Consider the following 12,120-nt stretch of genomic DNA (forward strand, 5'->3'; position numbering starts at 1 on the left):
TGCGCGGGGAGGGAGGCGGGCGCGGGCGCGGGGCTCCTTGGCCCTGCGCGCCGGGATCGAGGCAGGAGCAGCCCCAGCTGGGGAGGGTCCCTGCGGCCTCAGCGAGGGATGGAGTCACGGGTGGGCACCCACTCCTCCTCGTCCCCCTCGGGCAGTGCCGGGGAGGGGCGAAAGTGAAAGCGCTGGGTGTCTTCCCCTGTGCTCGGAAAGGCCTTCCCCTTCCTTTCTCTGGTAGTTTCCTCTCTCCCTGCCAGCCTTGAGGTGCGCAGAGGCCTGTCCCCTGCCTAGCTTGCCCCCTTGCCCAGGTCGCTGAGCCCCAGGGGGGTCTGGAAGGCAGAGCCCGGGCATGCAGGGGCCAGGACTGGACAGGCCGGCTTCCCCCCTGCAGCCAGCCCCTCTGCACGCAGTGGGGGCCCTCCCTGGCAGGGAAATCCCATGATCACCAAGATGGTTTTCCTACTGGCTGGGGAACAGGAAGGTGTGGTGACCGAGGTAGCCCCCCACTTTCACTTCCAGTGGGAAGATCTCTGCTACGCACCAACTTTATGGAAAGGAGGGACTCCTCCCTAGCTTGCTCCTGCAGCCATATGGCTGAGGGCAAGCAAAACTCAAGGGTATCCAAACCCCAAGCCTCCAGGCTTGGGCCTGCATGTAGGATGCCCGCCAAAGGGTTTGGAAGCATCTGAAGCCTCAGGTGGGGGTGAAGGATGCTTGCCGGTAGCAGGGCCACATATGGTTCTTGAATAACTCACAGATTTGGAATTGATTTGACTTGGGACACAAAAAAATTTCCTTAAAACCCCCCCCAAAAAACATGGAGCTCTGGGAGGGACTGTACCTCATGGAGACATACAGCTTCATGCTGCCTGTTGTGCTTGAAGTTATACTGGGAGGGCCACCCACTGTCTTGCTTCCAGGACTAGAAAGCTAGCTGTTGCTTGTGAGCACTGGAGTAGCTAAAGAAGTCTGTTCACCCCTTCTTTCTGAAAGAGCATGAGAAGCGGGATGTTAGGGTATTAGCTTATTAGCTCTCACCGGCACCTACCCCGTATGACAGGCTTTTCACCAAAGGGATCAAAGATTAAGAAGTCTACTGGTGTATCGAGAGGACCGTACCCCTCTCCTGCTGGTCTGTCCCTCTCCTGAACCTGTCAGAGAGGATTTTCTTTAACTCCTGGGTTATTCCATCATTTTTTGAAAACCCCTGAGGTTTTTATATTTGGAAACACTTGGTATTTGTTTCTGTACCAGGACTGCGGCTTTTGTGATTGCTCTGAGAGAAGTACTTATTTTTACTGAACTTCACAAAAGTGGCAGAAAATGAATACTGCAAAGTAACAAGTGTATGCAGGCTGCAAACATTATATATGTGTACATGTGTATGTTTCTATTTAATGGACAACCATGAGACTACCCATTTGGTTTTCTCAGAAGACAACCAAACCTGAAACATGCTGTGTGCATTCAACTTTTCTGTAATTCTGATGTATAGATTCTTTGGCAGTTTCTCTTTAAAATAATGTATTTGTTCAGCAACTGCTACCTGGCACCCAGGAGAAAGGATGAACTTTATTTTCCTGCAACAATTAAAACCTTTCGTTATAATTTGTTTAGTTTCTTTTCCTTTAAAGGACTGAGAATAAAAATCCTACTGGAAAGAAATACAGATTCTATATTCATTAGAGACACTTTCCATTTTGTTTTTAGATAGTTCCCTCCCCTCACCAGCCTTATATTCTATAATGCTGCAAACTCTTATTTGCACATGACTATCATGTGTCTAACTTTGAACTACTAACCCATTTTATAAATGTACTCACCATTCCCATAAACTTTCTCAGAATGCCCTGTGTGTGGTGTATCAAATCCCTTCCAGATTGACCCCAGAAAGTGAGGAAAGGATCAGGAAAGAATTCTGGATACATGTGGGCTTCTCATTGTTCAGAGATGGGGTAGGGTTTAGGTGGGGATGTTTGTCAAACAGTTTATTCATACGTCGGCTCACAGGGGTATGGTTTCAATCACCTGCCCAAATATGTGGAAAACAAATGTGCTTACACTCTGCAGCTAAGAATGAGAGGTATCAGGCACTGATGCAGGTAATTAAGTGCATGTGTATTCTGTAGGAGGTTTGGCCTAGACTTTACAGCGAGGCCTGTGGTTTCTGTGGTGGTGCAGTGCCAGCTTCTGCAGTGAACTGATAATTCTGTAAAAAAAGATGTCTGGATTTTTAAATGCTATTGTTAGGCACGTGTCAACATCCTGCTGAGATGAGTTCACTTCCATGGTGTAATTAATGGCAGGGTAGAGATGCAGGTTAGTAAGCAGAGACTAAATGAATCAGAGCTACGTAAGCTTTCATGAGCAAGAGCTCATTTCCTGAGATGCTCTCAGTAGCATTTAAAAATTCAGACATTTTAATTATTCGTTGCTGGTAATTGTTTTAGAAAGATACAGAGGTGATCAATAGTGGTTGGTGATTACTTCAAGTGTAATTGTGAAATATTAAGATTGATAAACAGGATCATTTTCTTGCCTTGCTAAGCAGGTAGTGTATGTGAAGCACATGTACCTTCCTTCTTAAAGGGAATCTGAGGAATTCCTTCTGTTGGAGGGAATCTCCATCTACAAGCAGTGTAGAAGAACAAGAGCATATGTACTTATTCTGACATTCAAGAAGGCCACTGAAAACAGCCAGCCAGAGGCATCAGCCCTCTCCAAAAACAAATGGCAGCAAACAGATCCTCTCAGCTAAACAATGCTGTCAAATCTCTTTCAATAGAGAGAGTGCAGCATCTGTTGAAAGAAGGTGCAGATGTCAATGCTAAGGTAGATCATGGTTGGACACCTCTGCTCACTGCTGTACAGGCATATAATGAAGAGATGGTTCAGCTTCTTTTGGACCATGGTGCTGAGCCATGTCTCCGGAAGGCCAATGGTGCTACACCCCTTATTTTAGCAGGGATAGTGGGAAATGTGAAACTTCTGGAGCTCTTCCTTTCCAAGGGGTCGGACATCAATGAATGTGATGACAATGGCTTCACAGCTTTCATGGAAGCTGCTTGGTATGACAAGGAGGAGGCTTTGAGATACTTGTATGAGAAAGGGGCTGATGTGAATTTAAGGAGGGTTGTTAACCAGGAAAAAAGGACACTGAATAAAGGGGGGAAAACAGCCTTAATGGATGCAGCTAGCAGAGGCCATTTATCAATTGTAAAAGCTCTTGTTGAGGATATGAAAGCTGATGTGAACATCTGTGATAACTGGAACAAAAATGCACTGCTGTATGCGTGCTCATCAGAATCAGATGATTTGAAGACTAGAGAGTCTGTTGCTCATTTCCTACTGGAACATGGTGCTGATGTGACCCGGAGGAATGAAAAAGACAAAACTACCCTCATTCTAGCAACTGAGATGAAGAGCCAAAGTTTGGTGAAGGCTTTATTGGAAAAGGAAGAAATTGACATCAATTATACGGATGCAACGGGCAAAACAGCACTGACAATAGCTGTAGAGAATAACAATGTTGAAATAGCGCAGTTGCTGTGTGAAAAGGGGGCAAGGACAGACACTGGGGACCTTATTAACATTGCCACTAGGAACTATAACAACAAAATGTCAGCTCTTCTTCGCCAATATGATGCCATGGCTATTCCAAAAGAACTTCCAGACTGGACACCCACCAGCAAACGCTGGGGAGAGCAGTTGAAGAAACTCTACACAATGTATCGCCCCATGATCGGAAAACTTAAGATCTTTACAGACCCAAATTACAAAATTGGGAATACCTCTCAAGGTGGGATCTACCTGGGACTCTATGATGAGAAAGAGGTGGCTGTGAAGAGATTCCTTGCTTGTACCAAAAGTGCTGAACAAGAGAAAAAATGCCTTGAAAAGTGTCATGCCAGGAACAATCTAGTGATGCTCTTAGGCACTGAGGATGATAAAGGCTGTCTGTACTTGTGCCTCTCTCTCTGTGAGAAGAACCTTGAAGAATACGTGAGCGCACCAGAGAATGAAATTAGCTGCAAACGCATTCTTTACACAATCTTTGAGGCAGTGGAAGAACTACACGCATCTGGATTTGGTCACCAGGATTTGCATCCACGGAACATTTTGATAGGTTAGTATCTGTTTTCTTACCATTTTGACTCTATTTCCCTCTTTAAGAAAGCTGGGCATTTTATAACTGACTGCATATCAATAGCAGTGTAATGATCTTTATACATGAAGAGTGGGGGTATGTTTTCACACGTGTGTGTGTGTGTGTGTATACATGTGTGAACTTGGGAAGGGGTGGAAAGGGTTGAGTACAGAAACTAGTTTGCACTAGTTCTTTCCTCTTTTTGATTTTATTCCACTGAACACCCTACAAAAGACTTATGAGACAAGGAAATAATTCCAGCCAGTATTAGAGGTGGAACACAACAGAAAAGAAAACAGGCTCACTTGTTTGCTGGTTGGGGGGGATTTTTTTTTGTCAGATGCTGATGGTAAAATCCACTTGGCAGATTTTGATAAGACCGAAGAATTAACTGAAGGTGAAAGCAATCTTATAAGAAAAGACATGGAGGTAACTTCTGTTTAAATCAATGCTATGCTTCAGAATTCATGTTCTTTCCACACTCTTCTTTTTATTAATTTATTTTGATTCATAGATTCATAGACATTAGGGCTGGAAGGGACCTCGGATGATCATCGAGTCCAGCCCCCCGCCTGAAGGCAGGAAGTCAGCTGGGGTCATAGGATCCCAGCAAGATAAGCATCCAATTTTTTCTTGAAGGTGTTCAATGTAGGTGCTTGAACCATCTCCGATGGCAGGCTATTCCAGACCTTGGGGGCGTGGACAGTAAAGAAATTCTTCCTTATGTCCAGCCTGAAATGGTCTTGCAGTAGTTTATAACCATTTGATATCTTGGGGAAAGTCACCCCCTTCTCTCCATACTTTCAAAAGGGGAACACCAGGATTCCTGGGAATTCCCAGATGGCAAGAGACATAGAACAATTAAATGGCAGTGATTAAAAATGAAATGTTTGCCTGTGACGTTTAGAAATCACTTCCTAGTCTTCCATTGTGTCTTCACGGTAGCCGGCTGTGTAACACAATAGAACTTGGATTCTTCTGTACAGGGATTGTTCACAACTCACTTAGTTTGCAGTGGGTTGCTGAGTTAAGAATCAGTCACTCGGCTACTTGCTATGGCTTTTAGTTCAATGGACACAGATTCAGGAGAATCTACTAGGCAAAACCATAGCTGTGCTCTAGCCCTGCAACCCCCAAGCCCCACTTACCTCCAGCAAGAAGAGTGAGCCTGAAGCAGCCTCCAGTAAGTATAAGTGTTGGGCCTTTTGCTCCCCCCTCCCAGCAGGGTTTCCCCACGCCTTTTGCAAACAGCTCTTGTAGGCTGGAACTCTGCCAGCCTGAAGAGCCCTTTGCAAAAGGGGGAAAACCATGGATTTCTCTTCTAAAAGGGAAAATCCATGTTTTGTCTGATAAAATGGGAAATCCGTGGTTTTCTCTTTTTTTCCTTGGGAAACAGAAAACCAGGATCCCTGCTGATCAGGGAAGCAGTGTCCTTCAAAATAAAAAACTTGTGTAAGTAGTTGGCACACATCTTTAGTCCTCCACATCCATTTGTTTTGGCTTGTAGTTCCCTAGCCAGTTCACAAACCCTCAGCTTCACAGAGAAGGTTAAGAACCTAACTCTGTGAAGTATATAGCTTCTACTCTAGTGGCATCCACTTAAAATGGAGTCATTATTGCTGCTGTATATGTGTTTATGCATACACATTCACTAAGTGCCTATTTTAAAACATTGCTTCTGCCTCTGTTTTGTTTTGAGAAGCTGGGTGTCCTGAAATGCAACGGTCACTTGTTTTCATACCTAGGCACTCGGAAGACTGGTCCTGTATCTTACAGCAAAGGATAAAGTTATTTTTGAGGAAACCGATATAAAAGATTTGGTGATGTGTCCAGACAACGTGAATTATTATGAGGAGACTGTGGATCTTATAAAAAATCTAGTCTCCCCAGTTGGACGAACACTGGGAAATTTGAAACAACATCCCTTTTTTTGGAGCACACCGATGTAAGTGCCGTGAATACAAATTGCAGGCTCTTGAAATGTAAATTTGTTGGCTGTCACTGCAAACAGACTCAAGAATAACTGCCAGGACCCCTTTGTTTCCACAGTAGGTACAGGTTCTTGAGAGATGTTGGGAATGAGGAGGACATCAAAGTACGCAACACTAAGCATGAAAACAAACAGAGCAAGATAGTGAAAATTCTGAATCACGATCCAGATCCTTTCCATGACTGGACTAAAGAGGTAAATTTATTTTACTGTGGACAGATCCAGGGTAAGGGGAGAAGCTTTCCCTGAGGCCTTACATGCTCTGTTTCTACCTTTAACTAGAAAAGTAACTCCATCTAAATCCAGATTTGTGAGAAGAGAATCCAAGAGAGTTAACAGATGTGTGAAATGCTTCAAATCCCACCCTATTTAAAGTGCATTCATTTTGGAGAGCTTCAGTACTATACACAGGTACATGCCCTCCTAGCTAAAGAGCTTCATAATGGGACTGCTGGTATTGTAGTGCTCTGCAGTTGTGGAGCCTGATGAGAAGGCAGCCTAACATGCCTCTTGGCCACGATCCCCTTGAAGCTTCTGAGAACAACTGAGCAACACAACAGCACATCCTTAGGAGGATTTGACCCCGACACTTGCTTGGGGCTTCCTGTCATTCCAGGGCTGATCACTTTCACGTTCATTGCCTTCATGGTGGAAGCTGATAACAGACTGTTAACATTTCCTCATTTTCCAGACTCGCACAAAGCAGCACTGTGAGGGTGCCAGCTCTGCTCTCCTGCTTCCAGTAGTGCTGGCTTACCTAGCCAGGCTAACTGTCCTCTTCCAGCTTATCAGCCAGCTAGCATGCTCTATCACAGCAGCTAGAAGCACCATGACCCTGGCATTCAGAAGTTTCCTCCTCACACTATGTAACGTGCTCTCCATGCCTGGGAGCTTTATGCCAGAGAATTAAATAATAGGAGACACTAGTGGTGGCAGATGACAAAACAAGGAGCAGTGGTCTCAAGTTGCAGCAAGGGAAGTTTAGGTTAGGTATTAGAAAAAACTTTTTCACAAGGAGGATAATAAAACACTGAAACAGGACACCCAGAGAGGTTGTGGAATCTCCCTCCTTGCAGGTTTTTAAGACCCAGCTGGACAAAGCCTTGGCTGGGATGTTCTAGTTGGCAATGGTCCTGCTTTGAGCAGGGGGTTGGACCAGATGACCTCCTGAGGTCCCTTCCAACCCTCATTTTCTATGAATCTATGAAAATAGCTTCCTTTGGGACCACCTACAGACCATGTACTGCTACTTCTGAGCCAGAGGCATAAGCAGTAACTGATAGTCCTGGGGACCTGGGAAGAGAATCACTAGCAGCAGAACTTCAGGATAAACCATGCCACTTTCACAGAGAGCTACACTGGGCTGGCCCCTTTGCTCCAGAGACAAGCTCTCAACATGAGGGTGCCCATGACCATGGAGAAGCAGGTGGCAGTTACTGTCTGGAAGCTGGCAACTGCCCCGTGCCCCATAGCTTCTGGTCTGTTGCCAACCATTCTGGCACGGGAAAGTCCGCAGCTGGATCAGCTGTCTGGGAAGTTTGCCATTCCAACCTTGAAGGTGCACTGAAGTCCCTTCATCTCTCCAGCCCACAGGAGGTCATAACTGAATTGCCTGCATGGGTTTTCCAAACTGCCTCAGGGACATTGATGGCACCTATATTCCCATTCTGTGCCCAGGGTACAGCGGGTCATTATATCATCCATAAGGGCTACTTCTCCATCATGCTGTAGAGCAGGGGCAGGCAACATACAGCCTGCGGGCTGGATTCAGCCCACAGAGCACTTTCATCTGGTCCATGCTGCCCCCCAATGAATTGTACCTCGCCCACCACTTCTGCCCACAAGGGTGGGAGCAACAGACCCCGTGTACATGTAGCCTCAACCATACCCTATTGCGCCTCGCTCCCACCCTCGTGAGCGGAAGGGCACAGCCTGGCCAGCACACAGCTTCTGGGCAGGGTTGCTTCTGCAGCCCCTGGGGACTTGCTTCAGTTCCCCAGTCTCCTGCTGGCTCCAGGCAGCAGATAGGAAAGCAGCAGGGGTGGGGCTGCAGCTGGGCAGGAGCATAGGGATGGGGCTGGGGCAGCACGGAGCCCACACCCAAGGGGGTAGCAGCAGCGCAGGACTCAGGTGGGCAAGGTGTGGGTGTGAGGGAGGGTGGGGGTGTGGGGACCTCCCCCGCAACATTCCCTCCATGGTGCGCAGCCCTGGAAGGCAGTGGCAGCAGCAGCAGGTGGGACATTCATGGGAATGTCCCACACTCCCCCCATGGTGCAGCAGCAATGACAGGGTGCTCAGGGTGCAAATGCTTGGCGGGGCATGGCTCTGGCTAGCATTGCACATCGCAGCAAGAAGCGTAGCGTCCACCAGGCCATCTGTATTGCTGGTGCTCCTTGCCAGTCACGTGCAGCCCTTGCATTTGCTGGGCACAAGAGGAAAGCCCTGGGCGCTGGAGCTGGCTGCCTTCTCCGCCCTCCAGGGTGGTGGGGAAGGCAGCTAGCTCCAGTGCTAGAGCTTCCCTCCTGTACCAAGTAAGTGCAGGGGCTGTGCGTGAGTGGCAGGGAGCACTGGCAATACAGATGGTCCAGTGGAGGCTACACTCCTCGCTGTGATGTGCAGCACTGGCTGGAGCCGTGCCCCACTGGGCACCTGCACCCTGAGCACCCTGCCATTGCTGCTGCACCATGGGGGGAATGTGGGTGGTCCCTACACTCTCCCATCCTCCCTCACACACTCACAACCTGCCCCCACAGCCCACCATATATACACAGTTGTCATTTCCTGCCTAGTGCAGAGGGACTGGATCCGATGATCTACAAGGTCCCTTCTAGCCCCTGACAATCTAGGAATCTATAACTCCCAACATACCCTATGCCCCCCCCACACACAGCCACACCCCCTCAAACCCCCCCACCACACTCCACACCTCACCATACACATCCATGCACATGCACACACCCACATACCACTATGCATACGCACATGCACATACAATATACAACACTAAGAATTTATTTTTGAGTTATTATGCAATCACCTCTATATACAGTATGGAAACAGAAATTATGAAATAAATAGTTTTTGTAATAATATTAAAATATGTTATAGTAGATGTTTGACTTTTAGTGTATGATTTGTTTTTTTTCTGGTTCTAAGATGGCAACCCCTCCCCCAAAGGAGTATTTCCACGGGGGGATGGGGACAAGGGGAGGGACTTCTGGTGGCAAAGGTCAGGGGTTAGGGGTAGGACTTCTGGTCTCAAGATGGTGACAAGTGGGTGGGGCAACCATCAAGGGGTGGAGCTACCCATATGGCCCTTGATAGCTTGCCAAAAATCGTTAAGCACCCACTCCATCTGAAATAATTGCCCTCCCCTGCTGTGTCATGGACCATCAGGGTTGATTTACTCACGGACCCACTAGGTAGGTGGGTAGAGTGTACACTGCCAGGGTCTTCAGGAACTCTATCCAGGTATCCCTGATGAGGTGGCCAGAGTTTTCCCATGGTGCTTCCTAGCATAGAGCTGGAAGAATTATCATTCTGCCTTGCTTCTTGGGGAGGACATGCTTCTCCTGTGGCTCATGAAACTGATCTGTGTGCTGGCCCCATCATATTCTGGCATGGTCTAACGCTCAGGGCTCTATCATCCAGCCCAGTGTTTCCCAAGCTTTTCCAGCCCAAAACACACTTACACTAATAAAAAATTTCTGTGGCACACCTGTTAAGGCATTCCCCATCCTCATACATACTGTAGCTCATTGCCATGTTAAAATTCTGTGGCTTACCTGTTCATTTTTGACGGCACACTTTTGTGCCCTGGCACACTGGTTGGGAAACACTGATCTAGCCTGTGAGGCTCCCCACAGGTCCAGAAATTTGGCAAGAGGGAACAGCAGTTACTGTTGCCATTGCTTTCCTGCCACCACATTTCTGGAAACCCATAAGCCAGATGACATGGCTCTGCAGGCCACATCTGATCCATGGGCCAGAGGTTGAGCACCACTTTCTTAATATTTATCAGACTTTATGTACAGTAACATCCTCAAGTCTAGCCTATTTTGTAGGCTGAGAAACACATTTCACATGTTGTTAAATATACCTTTTAATATTGGTGCGACAGGATGTTAATACTTCCTTGAGAAGTATATTTACACAGAAGGAGATGACAGTAGTTGGGGGCAGAAGGGATGATATTATTTATGATGAATAACAGAGGTGGAATAATCCAGAGTGTTTATTTCAGATTGATAAACAGGTTCTTGACAGCATGGACAGGAGCAAGAACAAGAAAAAAAACAAGAACAAGAATGAAAACAGGAATGAGACAAATAACACAAATGACAAAAAGAATAAGAACAGGAATGAGAATGAGACCGAGACCAGGAGTGTGAATGAATCCTATGAGAACTGCACCACAGACCTGCTGAAGTTCATCAGGAACATGGGGGAGCATTTTGAAGAGAAGGATGAAAAGTGAGTGATCACTTTATACTCCATATTCTATGTCCTGGAGGTACAATCCCTGGAAATCTTTATCTGCCGCTTTGCAAGCCCTAGTAGGTTTAAAAGCAAGAAGCCCTTTTTCAACACGATTTTCTCTTAGGAGTCTAGGAGTGTATAATTAGGATGGGGGAATCAGGGGGAACAGTTTCTTGATACTTTCCATCATTTTGATAAACTAAAGTTTAGTCAGATGATGATGGGATGCCCCTCCACAGCAGCGCAGTGCTATGTAGCTAAGCAGAAGACGTAGCATGCCTAAGGCAGTCCCTGTAGAAAGGAAACTAGATAATCCATGCTCACTCACCCAAAGGTATTGAGTTTACCTGCTTAAGATGCTTACCTCTGGGAATTTTGATTTGGCTTCTAAATCACCAAGGTCATATAAGTATGCTTACGTATGGAAGAGCTGTCTGGTAGATGGAGGTGCCTTAGGGGTGCTTTCATCTCAGACATGCTGTCTCATCCAGAAAGTTCAAGTAAGGCTTTCACTCGGACTAATAACCCATGCACTTTCCAGTGAGGACACAGGCTAATTCCACTTGGGTATAGACAGTCCTCTGATACCTCTCCCACAGTTTTCCCAATGGACTGAGAAGGATAGATAAGTTCTCTTGCAGTTTCTTAGGGAAAAAACCCCACACATACAGCAACCCATCTTACTACAGCACAAAAAGCCCTGGGATATGACCCCAGGGTTTTGATGCACATGGCTGAGGACACGTTACCTCAAATATGGCTTTCTAGTGTGGTTATCCAGATCCAGCAAAAGTGATCTGAGTGCCAATCAGCAGCTTTCAGGACAGCAGGAAAACCCTTCTCATTCCCATACTTAAATGGCTCTTCACCCATGAAGTGTTCAGTTCTGAGGGGTGGAGAGAATGGGGAGGATTAGCAGACAAGGTCACATCCAGGAGTGTATCTAGAAGGGGGACAGTGGGGCAGCCCCACCCACTTTGAGTTGTGTGGCACATGTGCCATGAGCTCTGAGTTCACCAGCTGATCAACACAAACCCTGACTTCCACCCCACCTTGCTCCCTGCTGAATTCAGCATCAGAGGATGAGCAGTAGGCCTGTGCGAAGGGGCTAGTATTCACTTCGAATTTGGCTGATTTGGGGGACAGTGATTCAGTTTGGTGATTTGAATCACTGTACCAAATCGATTCGGCCGAATCCGATTTGGAGATTCGGCTGCTGCTAAATCTCTGAATCACGCAGGCCCCATCCCCCGCCCACTCTCCCAGCCTGGCAATAGTTGCCCTGCCCACCCTAGCCCCTGGCACTTGGAAAAAAAAAAAAGCCCCAACTCACGGGATGTGCTGGGCAGGGAGGGGATCCCTGCTGCCCCCCACTCTCCCACTGTGCGTGGGGAGCTCTGCACAAGCCCCCTGACCCTCCCACTCCACTGTCCCAGCCCCCCACCTCATGGCTGCCCTGCCCACCCCAGCTCAGGCCCTTTAAGAAACCCCCCCCCGGACTCTCTGG

The 12,120-nt window shown here is 47.2% G+C and overlaps 1 protein-coding gene across 7 annotated transcripts in view; it reads left to right on the forward strand.

The window, feature by feature from the left end:
• Nucleotides 1-719: 719 nt before the first annotated feature.
• Nucleotides 720-12,120, forward strand: part of RNASEL (ribonuclease L) — a 93,391-nt gene continuing 81,990 nt past the window's right edge. For 5 of the 7 annotated variants that reach the window (XR_003094453.1, XR_003094454.1, XM_025206163.1 and 2 more), the window contains exons 1-5: nt 720-4,123; nt 4,485-4,573; nt 5,890-6,089; nt 6,194-6,329; nt 10,378-10,607. Coding sequence is in view for 4 of the 7 variants with exons in the window: in XM_025206163.1 (XP_025061948.1) it covers nt 2,728-4,123; nt 4,485-4,573; nt 5,890-6,089; nt 6,194-6,329; nt 10,378-10,607 (2,051 nt within the window). In the remaining 3 variants the exon portion in view is untranslated. Of the gene's footprint in view, nt 4,124-4,484; nt 4,574-5,889; nt 6,090-6,193; nt 6,330-6,416; nt 6,546-10,377; nt 10,608-12,120 lie in introns of those variants that run through there. The other 2 variants (XR_003094455.1, XM_006025384.3) reach the window with 2 other exon arrangements.

The sequence above is a fragment of the Alligator sinensis genome, unplaced genomic scaffold (genome assembly GCF_000455745.1).
Source record: "Alligator sinensis unplaced genomic scaffold, ASM45574v1 scaffold471_2, whole genome shotgun sequence".
NCBI lineage: Eukaryota > Metazoa > Chordata > Crocodylia > Alligatoridae > Alligator > Alligator sinensis.